This window comes from Lycium barbarum, chromosome 12 (assembly GCF_019175385.1).
Source record: "Lycium barbarum isolate Lr01 chromosome 12, ASM1917538v2, whole genome shotgun sequence".
Lineage (NCBI taxonomy): Eukaryota > Viridiplantae > Streptophyta > Magnoliopsida > Solanales > Solanaceae > Lycium > Lycium barbarum.
In genome coordinates, this window is record NC_083348.1 from 77737149 (window position 1) to 77752580 (window position 15432).

At 33.2% G+C, this 15432-nt stretch overlaps 2 protein-coding genes across 4 annotated transcripts; one reads left to right on the forward strand and one right to left on the reverse strand.

Annotated features, from left to right (window-relative positions):
• The first annotated feature begins 316 nt into the window (after nt 1-316).
• LOC132621858 (F-box protein At5g46170) lies at nt 317-3245 on the forward strand. Its single transcript, XM_060336323.1, has 2 exons — nt 317-1846; nt 2868-3245. The coding sequence occupies exon 1, from the start codon at nt 713-715 to the stop codon at nt 1820-1822; it is 1110 nt and encodes a 369-aa protein (XP_060192306.1). The 5' UTR covers nt 317-712; the 3' UTR covers nt 1823-1846; nt 2868-3245.
• A 755-nt stretch (nt 3246-4000) lies between these two features.
• On the reverse strand, nt 4001-6712 carry LOC132622777 (pheophytinase, chloroplastic). Of its 3 annotated transcripts, none has more exons than XM_060337439.1 (2): nt 6495-6712; nt 4001-5311 (listed from the first exon to the last, which is right to left on the reverse strand). In XM_060337439.1, the coding sequence occupies exons 1-2, from the start codon at nt 6527-6529 to the stop codon at nt 4126-4128; spliced, it is 1221 nt and encodes a 406-aa protein (XP_060193422.1). In that variant the 5' UTR covers nt 6530-6712; the 3' UTR covers nt 4001-4125. The 3 variants fall into 3 exon arrangements, with proteins under 3 accessions (XP_060193422.1, XP_060193424.1, XP_060193423.1); XM_060337441.1 differs by having other exon boundaries at nt 4001-5305; nt 6471-6708; XM_060337440.1 differs by having other exon boundaries at nt 6471-6701.
• Nucleotides 6713-15432: the final 8720 nt, after the last annotated feature.

Consider the following 15432-nt stretch of genomic DNA (forward strand, 5'->3'; position numbering starts at 1 on the left):
TTTGCATTGGATAGACCTCTACTAAATCAATAGAGAGTCCTCTCGATGTGCACATTAGGGATAAAGAGGGTGCTTGCGTTGGTTTTTAAAAAATAAGTTTTTAAGATAAAAGCTAAAAGTCATAAGTTAATAGTACCCAACTTTTGACTTTTAATTTATTTTTGTACTACCTTTTGGTTCAAAAATAAATGCATAAAAGCACATTTTATTTTTTCCAAACACCAAATTTAAAAGCCAAAAAAACACTTAGGATAAGTAAAATCCAAACACCCTCAAAGAGATTCTAAGAAGTTATCCACTATTGAAAACTCGAACGAAAGACTTGATATAATAGAGGAAGAATCACAATCATCTCATCCGATGATTTCATGGCAATATAATATAAGGCCCTCCTACATCACCAATAGTCACCATACGACATTAGGGCTTACAAACACAAAATTGACAACCTCTCTCATAATTCTCCTTACCCCCATCTCTCTCAAAATAAATGTAGATAACCCCATCAGACACTCAGACAAACATAGACCCACACACACTTCAATCTCCAAATCTCTCACAAATTACAATATACCACCACATATCAACCCATAGGTACTCAATTCTGTTAGATCCATAAACCCCTTTCCCAGAAAAGAAAAAAAAAATCCATCTTCTTCCCTTTTTTTAACATTTTCCAATCATCTCATTGAGATCAGATCTGAGTGTAAGAATGATGATTTACCCAGAACCCATTGACCATTTCGACCGTTTACCCGACCCGGTTCTCTTATTGATCTTTAACAAGATCGGTGATGTTAAAGCTTTAGGTCGTTGTTGTGTTGTTTCTAAAAGGTTCCATTCATTAGTACCTGAAGTTGACAACGTTGTTGTTCGTGTCGATTGTGTTATATCCGAGGATGATTCTTCTTCTTCTTCTTCTTCTTCTAGTAATAATAACTCATCTGTTAAATCTCGACACCCCATTTCATCTCTTTTCCGTTTTGTTTTCTCTGGTTTACTCAAACCCTTTCAATCTATTACTCAGTTTATATCAGTTTCATCTCGACGTGGTTCTTCTTCATCATCAACAGCTGTTCTTGATGTTGAAAGTGATGATTTTGATAAGAATTCTGTTACCCATCATTCACCTACACAGGTACTTAAGAATTTTAATGAGATTAAGTTACTTAGAATTGAATTGCCTAGTGGTGAACTTGGGATAGATGAATGTGTGTTGCTTAAATGGAGAGCTGAATTTGGATCTACACTTGATAATTGTGTTATACTTGGTGCATCCTCGGTAACGACTAGTGATTCTTGTAGTCTTGAAAATGTCGATGGAAATGGAGACAATGATAATGGGAGTATACCTGATTCGTTTTACACGAATGGGGGTTTGAAATTGCGCGTTGTGTGGACGATTAGTTCATTAATTGCTGCTTCTGCTAGGCATTATTTACTGCAGCCTATAATCGCGGAGCATAAGACGTTGGATAGTTTGGTTTTGACTGATGCGGATGGGCAAGGAGTGTTGTGTATGAATAGAGAGCAATTGGAGGAGTTGAGGGTGAAGCCTTTAAGCGCTTCATCGGCTTCTAAAAGGACTTTGGTTCCGGCGTTGAATATGAGGTTGTGGTATGCTGCGCATTTAGAGTTGCCTGATGGAACGGTGTTAAAAGGGGCGACTTTGGTGGCAATTAGGCCGAGTGAGCAGCCCAAGAAAGACGTGGTTGGATCAGATGGCAATTGGGTGGGAGCTGCGTTCGAGGAGCCTTATGGGACAGCTGCTAGGATGTTGGTGAAAAGGAGGACTTACTGTCTGGAGATGAACTCCTTTTGACTATAGAATTGTTGCATTTCTGCGGTAACTCCTTATCCTTGTGTGTTTTATCGAAACTTAGATGACATAATTTGCTGATCTTTGACTTATTTGTTATATGAATGAACTATTTGTGATGGATATGGTACTATTGGACCGCTGTAATCACAATGTGTATTGTGTATGAGCTTTGGATCTGCCCATCCTTTGTCAGTCGTTCCATCGGAACTAAGGATTCTTGAATCTGTTTGGGCGCAATGTTGTTAATTAAGATGTTTCGTCACGTCTCCGGGGTTGTGCCTTCAATTTTTCTCCTGTTCTTATTACCATTTTTTAAGTTATGTGGATGTAACAATGTGTTATAGAGTTTTCCCCCACACGTTGGATTCTCCCTCTAATGGAGAATACATAATGCAGCTGCAAGTAATACATTCTTAGTTTTGGTCCGATATATCTGGATTGCACCTTACTATGTGCAGCAAGGAGAGAATTTCTTGAATGACTTCATAGTTTATATCTGTCTTTGTTTGAAAGCAGTTTTTGCTGCTCAATTCCAACGATTTGGCTGCATTTTAATAATGGTTTGGTTTCATCAGAATGCTGTCACTCTTCAGTTCTTTTATTTCCTAATCTTTTTGGGTGTGCGCTCATTTATGTATATCTAAAACGCCACAGAAAGTACTTTTCTGTTTGATGAGGTGAAAGAACTTGGAATTACATATTTAGCTGCATTCGAATCCCGGACTTGCAGAGCAGCAGTTGTATTTTAAGCTCTTATATATATGCTGTTTTTTTATTCCACCGTTTAGGTTCCTTATCGTGTTGTTTCTCTTTATAAAGGTGGCAATGAATGAGTTCTAACTGAAAATGCATCTCTTGATTATCCAATGTTGGAATATGCTGGTCCATAATTAAGTGTTGAATTATTGCCTGTTAGATCATTCACTAGCAATGCTCCTTTAGGCCTTGATCTGCTGTCTGTTCATGATTTTGTTAAAATTATACTCCATGTATATGTTAAAAATTTGAGTTCCCTATGCGCATATGTTGATTTTCTATTTTTCAGGGAACTCTCGGACCCTGAGGAAGTTGGATCAACTAATGCTTGAAAGCAGAGGAAAAAGGCTATAAGCATGAATTTATTATGAGCTAGCTTACCCTGGAACTGAGGGAGCCTTGCTTCTGGAGATAAAATAACAGTTAGCCATTGATGAGCTTTGGATCAGCCTCTGTCACTTTGAAAGGATGGATGATTGGCATCTGCTTTTGTTTTGATTTTTATGCTTCTAAGAGTGCACAAATTGCTTCTGTAAGATGTTGAGCTTTGTGCCTTTGACTTTGTAGCCACACTCATTTGATAGTTGCCTCTATGTGAATATTGTAGTTATGCATAATCTTTTGTGATGTCATGTACCTTAAGGTTCATGACTCATGAGTACCGAAATGTGCCTTCTTGCTGCCTCTTTTTATTTGATTTACTTCTGAATTTGCAGCTGGCTCTTGGTAAAACAGTAGATAGACCTTGTCATGCTTTTTAATTTTATCTGCTGGAGCAGTTAGCAGTTTACGTTAATTGATATGATTGCTAGGGTGGAGTTAGCTGACCTTTGCTGGATATAAATAATGGCAAGAGATTCCAATCTGATATAAAAACCTTTTCATCTTTTTAAAATTAATATTGTGTCAGTCCACATGTGCGCACCTCGTTAATTTCAACACGATGCTTCCTTCCACCAAGGCTTATGCAAATGTGATGAAATCTACCCGATACAATATACAAATGTAGTAGGATCTCTTTAAATTTAGACAAGATGGTGGACCTCAATTCTGATGTCAATTGCACACGCACCCTTGGCGGGGAACTGGCCACATTGCAATTTTTGCAATGTGAAAGTTAAAAAGAGTTTCTTGTTAAATGTAAATGTCATTCGGATGTTTTCAATTTATTCATTATCATTTCCTTTAAATGACCAATCATTATATGTGTTATTGCTTCCCTCTCTGCCCACCCCCAACACTTGAGAAGGTACCAGAATCGTCTGGATATGTTGAAATTTTGATCAATATATGAGTTAGAATATAGGAAGTAATTCAGGTTGCTTTTACGGTATAGTTGTCCGTCTATTCGCAAACAGCTAGAACCTTTTATGTCGTGCACGGCTGGGAAGAACATAGTAATATTTTGCTCAAAGGCGAATGCTGTAATTAAAACAAATATATTCTTTATAACATGATTTACAAATCAATATTCTCTATACATGAATATCAATAGAAGAAGTATAACATACGCTTTGGTACTCATTCAACCAGACGGATTAAGATAATCATGTAACAAAATTTTCTACCACTGGCAATTGGCTTAGCCAAGGAAGCAACTTTTCATGGACAAGATCAGGTCTGTCATCATGAGGGCAATGTCCTACACCTTCCAAGAGAAATAAACTCACATTTGGTTTTTGAGAAGGTAAGGATGAGAAGTATTTACCAACAGGACCATCAATTGGGGTAAATGGATCTTGATCACCCCATAAGACAAGGATAGGCAATGTAATTTTTGGGATCAACTGCACTGGGTTCGGCCCCGGTGGACCTGTAACAATGGACACAAAAGCATCAAGCGCGCCTTCAGCATCTGCTGGTGTCCTAATAATGTCCACCAGATCATTATCCACAGACTCCTTATTACCATACACAGACAACAAAATGTTCTTCAGATTTTCTCTCTGCTTGACGCGATTAAAGATTCCGGAAGCGATTGATCTTTGGTTTAATAAGAAGTCAACAAGCCAAAGTAAGGGCAATAATAACTTAATCCTCCAATCATCAACAATTGCCTTGTTATTCATGCCTCCAGCACAGTTCAACAAAACAAGCCCTTGAATGGATGTTTGAGAAGGATCTTCAGCAGCTATTAGACAAGCAAGGCTTCCGACAGAGTTACCTACCAATACGGTTGGTCTTTGAATAATTTCATTCACGAAATTCAGTATCAATCGAGCCCAAGTTTCCATGTTATATGCAAATCCTTCTGGCTTGTCAGAAGCACCGAAACCAAGGAGGTCAATAGCATACACTGTGTAATTTTGAGCAAGTGTTGCAATGTTCTTGCGCCAATGGGCGACAGAGGCACCAAAACCATGAACCAGGAGTAGCGAAGGGCGAGAAGTGCTGTTGTTGCGCGCTTGATAGCTCACGTAATTTATGTTGTAATCTCTCCACACCCAAGTTTTGCACATTTTCTTAATCTCATTCACCTCAAGTGGTAATGGTTCTTCTTCCTTAGAAACAATGGCGGAGGTGGAGGAGGCAGAGCATTTGATGCTGCTAATCGTGATACAACTGGACTTGCTATGACTACTTTGAAGACCAACGTTCAAATTGATGTTGGTGTTACATTGCTTCTTAAAGTTCCCAGAGGAGGCAGCAAATGGTGATGAAGGTAGAAAAACAAGGGGAGAAGCAAGAACAGCAACAGCCATTGTTTTCCCTGGTCTTCTAAAGCTTCTGCAACTACAGGAACATAAACAAGATATTTTCTTTCTGAAGGGGTGGAGAAAACACAATATTGAACAAAGAAAGGTAATGTATGAGGTTTAAGAATTATAACGGATACAACAAAAGAGCCAAATTTCTCATCAGTTACAGGTGCATTTTGGTAAGCATGCCATATTCAAGGAACATCCAGACTAAGAACAAGGCAGTATGGCGTTAAGAAAAGCTTCCTTTTTCGATGAGGTTCACGAACATTTCTCTTTTGATGCATTAGGGAATTAAAGAAAAAAATTAAAGAAATGTTTGCACTGCACAATCTACTTAACATATGAATACAAAATGATGAGATGTTTAGCATCAATGGCCATGCAACAAGGCTGCATCAGGTAAAAGTTGCAAAGCAAGTCGTCAGCCAAAAAAAAAGGGTCATCTACATTCAGCAATTTGATGAGAAAAACCTACAGATGCCAGAAGTATCTATCCACTAATATTCAAATATGAGCTTTTAAGTTTCATCTGGACTGCATTATCAGAATGGTGTATTACCACATCCAGTTCTCCCAGAATTTTCTTCAGAGTTGGTGCAGTAGACGAATTAATATTCATACCTTTAGAGGTGTGATTCATTTTAGGTTTGATTGAATAACTAAAATTTTCCAACAAGTCCTGAATAGTTACATTCCTAATTTTGTAGTCTTATTGGTTGCTGTTATTTTAACATTATTAGATGATAGTCTAGCATTGCTATAGTACATATTCAGACATGAACTTCTGCTGTTACTCTCCAACAATTCCAACATCTTTCAGTTTCCAAGATAAACTCATTTGACTCCAACACTTCAAAACATTAATTAAACTCATATTTGAGACTAGAAAGCCATTAGTAAAACTAAATCCTCTTAGTACCCTCTAACATCTAAATTTGGTCCTATCTCAGTTCATCAGTATCTTGGCTCTTTTAAAAGTTCGAAAATATTATACTAAAAATTAGACAAAACAATAAGTGTAGAACTCAATCATGATGAACCCCAAATACCAAATTCTCCACAGAAATTACAAAATCCTAATTACTCTGTAAATATCCTTCCACTTTATCAAAGATAAATTGATAAAAATGCAAGAACCAAACTGTAAGAGAAGAAAACCACAGGGAGAGAGATGGGAATAGGGAAAGTACCTAAGATGAAGGTAGCACACTCACTTGGAACAGTTATAATTGAAGCAAAATATGTGCATAGCTCAGAGCAGTTCTATTACACAACAAAGACAGAACAAAGAGAGTCTTGTGGGCGAAATAATTTGAGGTCGTGTTCAGTTTGACACAACTTCCTTTTTTTCCTTTTCCATTTTACCCCATATTGTTGGTGGCATTCTTTTTGGCCCACAAAACTCAAAAAGTTTCTATATTTTCATTTTTATTTATTTATTTTTGAGAAAAATTATCAAAATGTGGTCCTAAATGTATAGGTTTTGGTTCTATTTGGTTCTGATATATAAATATGATGGAAATGGTCCTTCATGTATTCCAACCAACAAGTGATTAATTTGGTCCAAAGGCATATCAATAAAGACAATTGCTATTTTTGCTAGCTCAATCAAAAGATATTCTAGGTTTCCTTCCATACTCCAATAAATATATTCACCATCAAGCTCTACTTTTGCATTAAAAGTTTTTCAGTGACTCTTTCAAGTTAGGGTTAGGAATTTTGATGTGATTCTGAAATCGGATTGAACGGTACAAGAAGGTACTTTTGCATTAAAAGTTTTCTAGTGACTCATTCAAGTTAGGGTTAGGAATTTTGATGTGGTTCTGAAATCGGATTGAACGGTACAAGAAGGTACCTTTGTTTTGTAGAGTGAAAGTTCACGTGCAGGGGGCATGTTGTGGGCCTCCATTTATCTTGACAGGGATCGTTTGGTAGCTGATTTGGATGTGAGTTATGCAAGTATTAGATCCTGTATAAGTAATATCATATTTAGTAGTTAGTTAGGAGGTAAATTATTCATATATAAAATTAATACAGTGTTTGGTTTGCAATTTGAAAACTCGCATAACTAATATATGTATAAGTTATGAGGGAATTTATGTATTATTTTATGCAGGATAGAAGGTGGAATAACTAAAACCTACATAATTAATCTTTGCATAAAATAATACATAAATTCTCTCATAACTAATCTATGTATTACTAGTATCTGCATAACTCTAACTAGCTACCAAACGACCCGTAAGGACAAATAAAACCATTTTGATCATTTTCTCCTTTCCTCTTTTGCTCCTATACTATACGTATATTTTTCCTCTTTAATTGTGAAGATATTAATTGATTAAAGGGATATTAATGCTTTCAACTACGACAAGTTCATCAGCCATTTGTTTTTGCACGGATTGCCCTTCTTTTGGGGTGGTCTTTAAATTTTACCCCTCATATTTATGTTCTTTAAGTTTTGCCCTTCGCTTGGATACCTGAGGTTCTGGGTTCGAATCCCCGCTCAGGCATAAAATTAAAAAAATAATTTCGCAAGACAGGGCTGGGGGGAGTGTATGCCGGATCCGGCATACAATCCTTAAGGAAAAACTAAAGTTATGCCGGAGGGGGAAGACTTTGCCTTGAGACATATATTTTTATTTTTTTTTACTTTTCAAGGCAAACTTTTAATTATGCCTTAAGGAAAAGTTCTGTCTTATGGGGCATACTTTTAGTTATGCCTTAACTAAAAGTGTGCCCCATAAAATATAACTAAAAATATGCCCCATAAGGCGGAATTTTTTCTTAAGGCATAACTAAGGGTTTGCCTTAAGAAAAAGTTCTGCCTTATGAGGCATACTTTTGGTTATGCCTTAATTAAAAGTGTGCCCCATAAGGCATAGTTCCTTGAGGAAAAGTTTTGCCCCATAAGGCATAACTAAACTATGTCTTGAGGAAAAGTTATGCCGGAGGGGGCAGATTTTGCCTTGAGACATATATTTATTTATTTTTTACTTTTCAAGGCAAACTTTTAATTATGCCTTAAGGAAAAGTTTCGCCTTATGGGGGCATACTTTTAGTTATGTCTTAACTAAAAGTGTGCCCCATAAAATATAACTAAAAGTATGCCCCATAAGGCGAAACTTTTCCTTAAGGCATAAAATAAAAAAATAATCTGCCCCCTCCGGCATAACTTTAGTTTTTCCTTAAGGATTGTATGTCGGATCCGGCATACACTCCCCCCAGCCCTGCCTTGCGAAATTATTTTTTTATTTTATGCCTGAGCGAGGGTTCGAACCCAGAACCTCAGGTATCCAAGCTAAGGGCAAAACTTAAAGACCACAAATATGAGGGGCAAAATTTAAAAAACGCAACTATATGGGGCAAAATTTAAAAACCGCAAATATGTGGGGCAAAATTTAAAGACCACCCCAAAAGAAGGGCAATTCTGCGAATAATGGCCCATTTATACTGGACCAACCATACACCAGCCTAGGAAATCTTCTTAGTTTCCATAAGAAAAGCGAGTTACAGTATGATATTGGACTCCTTGACAAGATTCTACCGGATCATTAGCACTTATGATCCTATTTTGTGTTGGTATTTAATTTTGGGCAAAAAACATATATATACATAATAAGCATCATATATTACGAAACTTAACGAGAGTTTTTAAAATAGGATGATGAATGCTGAAAAAATTAAAATGAAATGAGTAATATAGGGCGACGAGACGAGAATAAGGTGAATTAGTATAACAACCCGACCAAAAGAGAAGAATTAGTATAATGCGACTCCTAGGAAAGTAATCTCTATAATTATTCATATTTTTCATCTTAGAAATTTCAATTTTGATTTCATACTTCTTTCTCCTTCCTTTTTTTTTTACTTTTTCTCTGATTTTTGTTTGATTCTTCATGAGTAAAAGTGCTTTTTATGCATGCTAGAGAATGATTTTTATTTTTTCTTAATATTTCATCTATGTAAGTTACACATGTGAGGAGAATTATAGAGTTTTGTTTTCTCTTCTTCATTTCATTATATATTACATATTTATTTTAGATATTAAGAATAAGAACCCATAATCCTTTGGACTAATATTTGATGGTCCAATAACGCAGGTAACAAATATTCTTCTCACAAGATGAATATAAAATAACAACGAAAGATGGCCATTTTGGGGACAGCCGTAAAGAAAAATTATGAGAAGAAAGACGACAGTTCACAAGACAACCGCAAGTCTACAGCTAATGGCAAAAGACTACACAATATTTATCTTTTCCTTATGTTCCTATTATAGGTTTAATCATGTTCTAGCTTATCTATTGAGATTCATCATTATAGTAATGGTTCCTTGCTAAGTGGAAATAGAATACGAAGAATAAATATAAACAAAAGATACTATTAATACGTTATTATTATTATTATCTAAAGAGATAAGGAGTAAAAGGGAGTTACATTGACGGAATAGTTAAGGAGCAAATTTCTCAAAATATAACAATAGTTTTTCATAAATGGGGCGGTTATCTCTAAAATAAATTTATGTAAAAATGTACTTGATGGTGAAAAAGGCAAACATGCATTTTTGATTATGGAAAAAGCATCGTTGTAATTTGTTTCAAATGTGACACTTTTTATTGTTACAATAGATTTGTAGCAGTCTTTCTCTCCTATTTTATATTTAAAATTCAACAATTCTCACCTTTTTATTTAAAATTCGATATTTCTCACTTTTCTTTTTTCTGTTGAAGAATTTTATTTAAATTAAGAGAAATATGAAATAGAAATATAATTAGTAAAGATTTAATTATATTAAAATTATTTATGACCGCGAAGCGCGGCTAAGTACACTAGTTATTTATATTACTCCACGCCTATCAGCACCTGCAAATTAAAGAAAATGAAGAGACCAATGAGAGGAAATTATCATGAACACTGGTAGTTAATAAGTTCTAAAAATATTTTAGATGATTGATAAAAAAAAGAAAAAAAGCTAAACGTTAGATAATTATTTTGAGCATTTAACCAGGAGGAGTAATCTAACGTGGGAGAGGTAAAGAATTTCCACTTTCTTTTTATTAACATGGAATATGTAAAGGATTGAAAGAGAAAAGTATCAAAATAATAAATATCTATGTGACGTTTTAAAATAAAGTGAGTCAAAAAATACAAAAAGAAGGAAAAAAAAAATTAAATCAATTTCTTGGCTAAAAAAAGGTGCAGAGCAGCTTTAATTTTTTGTTATCACAATCCATACTTCACAAAAATACTAACGAAAGCTGAGAAACAAATTGATACTACTGGCATTTTGTGAGATAAACGAATGAACCTTGTTTTGACATAACAAGCACAAAAAATACTAAACGTTGCTCATAACTTCTACTTAAAATAAACGAAATATAGATTTTTTTTTTACTAATTATCATAACAGGTCAACATTTAAAATCATAAAATGCCAATTAATAAAATAGAGTTTAAAGAAGAGAGGAAGAGATTCTTGTGGAAAAAATAATTAAAGAAGATAAGAAACTAATTTGTCTTAATCTTAAAATCAAAATAAAAAATAATTACCTACCATCTAATCTACAATTTTATTTTCTTTTTTCCTTGACCAAGATGACTCAATGTACACAATAAGAAAACACATAATACCATCTAATCTGCAAGTGTTTGGGAGTGCTGCGGAACTTTGAGGAGTGACCATCTATAACAATTTGCATCGGAGTCGGGCCAAAATCGCTTTCAAATCGCTGAAAATATTAACAATATCAATTAAAAAATGAACAAAAGGATAAAATCAACTTATCAGATTAAATCGCTGTGTCATGGTAAGCTACTGCCTTGAAAGCGATTTGGGACCGACTACGATGCAAATCGTTTAGCCCGATCGCTCCCCAAGGTTCCACAACACTCCCAAACACTTGCACTAGTGAATGAAAGTTTGGAACACAAAATATTGCCCAAAAAACTATTGGAAGAAGAAAAGAATAATAGAGTAATTTTTATGATGGAAAAGCTCAGAATTGATGTGGCTTATATAGGTCAAAAATATGAAGGGTCAAGGAATGATTTAATGAGTCATTAACCCGACAATTAAGAGAGCTTAATGAGCCATTAATTTGATCATTCAAATCAGCAATTAAATCAACCATTAAGAAGTGGTTGCTACAAGAACTTGAACATATTTATTTATATTCTTTGCAAATATTCTTTGCATTACACAATAAAAGAAAAGGTAGGATTAACCCCAACAGTTTTGAGTTAGAAGTTAATCCTTCTTTTCAGAGTCCGGAGCCAAAATGGCTTATTTTTGCAGCCATTAGACCAAAATAGGCTGCCTTTTTTTTTTTTATACCACAATGGGTATTTCGTTGGTTATCCAACGAAATACCCACACAAGCATTGTTCATAGCCGGAATTTTTGTTGCATTTCGCTACACTTGTAGCGAAATGCAACATTTTTTTTTTTTTTTTTTTTTTTTTGCATTTCGTGAGTTAATAAACGAAATGCAACATTTTTTTTTTTTTTGCATTTCGTGAATTAATAAACGAAATATGTGTTTTTTTTTTTTTTGCATTTCGTGAATAAAAAAACGAAATAGGAAATTATATATATATATTGAATTTCGTGTATTAAAAAACGAAATAGGATAAAAAAAAAAAAAATTCGTTCATATAAAAACGAAATTGGAATATATATATATATATATATATATATATATATATATATATATATATATATTATTTTTGCATTTCGTTGGTATATCTGCGAAATAGTAAAAAAAAAAAATTGTATTTCGTTTATTAAAAAACGAAATATGAAAATATTTTTTTTTATATTTTTGTATTTCGTTTATATAAAAAAATAGGAAAATAATTTTATTTTCATTTTGTTTATATAAAAACGAAATAGGAATACACACACACACACACACACACACACACACACATATATATATATATATATATATATATATATATATATATATATATATATATATATATATATATATATATATATATATATATATATATATATATATTTCATATACCAATGAAATAGGATAAATATATATATTTTTTTTTGTATTTCATTTATATAAAAACGAAATAGGAAAATAATTATTTTTTTTTCGTTTATATACCAATGAAATAGGAATACATATATATATATATATATATTTGGTATTTCGTTTATTAAAAAACGAAATGTGATTTTTTTTTTATTTCGTTCATATCAAAACAAAATTGGAAAATATATATATATATATATATGTATTTTTTTTTTCTATGACGCAGTAAAACAGTACCAATTTTTTTTTTCTATAACGCAGTAAAATACTGCGTTATAGAAACAGTACCAAAAAAAAAAAAATTGGCCAGCTTTATTTTTTGCAACACTTAGTGTTTTTCTCCATACCTTGACCAATCATTAGTCGTGTGTCAAGACTCCGAAACATCAATATTTTATATAGAACCTAATATTTTTTTCTGCGTACAGTAATGTAGGCCCAATACATCAAGGATACGTAGACGTTCGGATCGTCATTTTAGGTGTTGAAAAGGTGGCCGAAGTAAATTTTTTTTGAAAAAACTTAGTGTTTGACTGTAAGGTTATTTTAGTCAACTTTATATGTCGAGAAAATTAGTCAGCTTTATTTTCAAAAATTGAAACCGCAGAAGTGAAATTGACATTCACAGCTACATTACCCCGGGATTTTTACGTTGAAATCTATTGCGTATCATCATCTTATAAGTACATAAAACTGAAAATTTCAGGCCAATTTGGGGGAAAATCAAAATTGAATGGGATAAAAGGCGTTTTTTTAAAAATCGGCTCGGCCAAACTACCTTGTGGCTGTTTGTCCGCATAGATCTCGAAAAAATACGCAAGTTCAAAAAAAAAACGCGTAAAACGGACGTCCGAGCGCAAAGTTATGACCATCTAAAGTTTGACGACTTTACAACTAGTTTTTCTCCCTATATTTTTTAGAATTATATTTATATTCAAAATAAAGTTATGTCTTGACTTTACAACTATTTATTTTTTTGTTTATTAAAAAACGAAATAAGATTTTTTTTTATTTCGTTCATCTAAAAACGGAATATGAAAATAATTTTTTTTGTATTTTTGTATTTTGTTTATATAAAAAAATAGGAAAATAATTTTATATATAAAAACGAAATAGGAATACATATACCAATGAAATAGGATAAATATATATATATGTCACACCCCGTTTTAACCGGGTCGAATTGGGGAGTATGACGTATTGGTGATTCCTGTTCTTTTCGTTTTAAGGAGTCGCCACCTAATTAATTTGACGGTGAATTAGGACACCTAGATGTTAACTAAGGCAAAGTTAAAACTAAACCTCCGTTAATAGTCTGCTTAACCAGTGTGATTCTAGGTAAGGGCTCTATATTATCCTAAAGGGAAGGGGTTAGGCATCCTTTAGAATCCGTTAACTTACGGTTATCCGACCAAACTTAGGTTAATTAATTAAGATGAAAATTTATATAAAAGAGGACTTTGAATGCCATTTTAAATAAACTCGTAAATATTACTAAGGCTTTAAATCAAATGCTATTTAGAAATAAAACTTATAAAAGATAGTTTGCATAAAAGATGATTTTAGATGCTATTTAAATAAAGCTTAAAATGTTGCTAAGATTTTATATGAAAGTAATAATGATGTCGTTTGAAATAATACTTGTAGAAAATATGATGTATTGCATAAAAGAAGATTTTAAAGGCTTATTTAAAATAAAACTTGGACATGCTAAAACCTTGAATGAAAATGTAATGATGTTTTTGACAATAAGACTTGCAAAAAATATAACAACTCGCTATAGCAAAATGTGAACTTTAGACAAAATTTTGTATTATATCAATATGGTGATGTAAAATACCTAAACTCATTTTCTTTAAAATGTGATGGATAGGGTATGAGTTTTCGTTCTTTTATATTAACTATACTTGGCTAAAAGAAGTATATTATTGTATAAACTTTGAAAAATTATTCATAGAATATATTTAAACTTATATTTGCATATTAGTGATGTTTTGGAACGTTTATGATAAAAATGTGATTCCCTTTACTTAAAATATATAGTCATGTCATTTTGCAAATCGATTATTTCAAATAAAATAAAAGCATGAAAAGAAGAGAATAACTTATGGCATTAATTGTTAGTCTTCCTTAAACTAAACATACCCATTACTAAAACTAAACCTATTAATTCATTAGGATTCATCTAAATTAAGAAAACAAAACAAGCAAAGAGTTAGTTGCATAACACAAATTAATATGCACAAAAAAAAAAAAAAAGAGGAAAATAAATATCGACTGGGCCAGCCCATTTTTTTTACTGCTGGGAACTGTCCACGCTATTGGGCCTTGGCCCAGAATTTCCATTTTTTCTTCCTTTTGGGTTTTTGCTGCGGATTGGGGCTGGGCGGAGATGGTTTTGTTGGGTTTTAGGCCAACCCCGAATATGGAAGAAGAACGAGTCCCTCGGACTCGTATGCGGTGATCATGCAAAAAAACGAAAGGAAAAGGATTAGTATATAATCAATAATAAGACTAGATGTAAAAAAAAAAAAAAAACTCGAAACAGATTGGTAGATTGTGTATATTAGATGTATATCTAGTGTATATGCATATATATCTTATAAACATAACAGTACATGGCGTGCGCGTATACATTATCGAGCTTTGATAGTATTATCTAGATCAACAAATAACTGAAATACAGAATTTATTATACTACGACGTAGGATTTGCCAAAACCAAGTGCAGAGTTGCAAACTTAAAATTGCAACAGCGATTTGCATCAACTGTATCGAAACACTCATATACAAGACATTGCAGTAAATGGACGCAGCTGCTTACTAAAATTTGTAGTATGGATCAAATATAGTATTGTTCTTTTCAGTAGAATATTTGTTCCTTTCAATAATATCAAGTATAGAAATCCGCTCTTTTAAAAGCGAGGCCTCAAGTTAGACAACTCTTCATCGACCCAAGCGTAGTATCACGTTCGAATCAACGATCTTTGACCAAGTACAGGATGTGTTCATTTTTTTATTTTTATTTTTTTAGTATAGTGATCTGTTCATTTTTTAGCAAGAAATAACACCAGCAAGCAGAACCAAGTAGCAGCCTT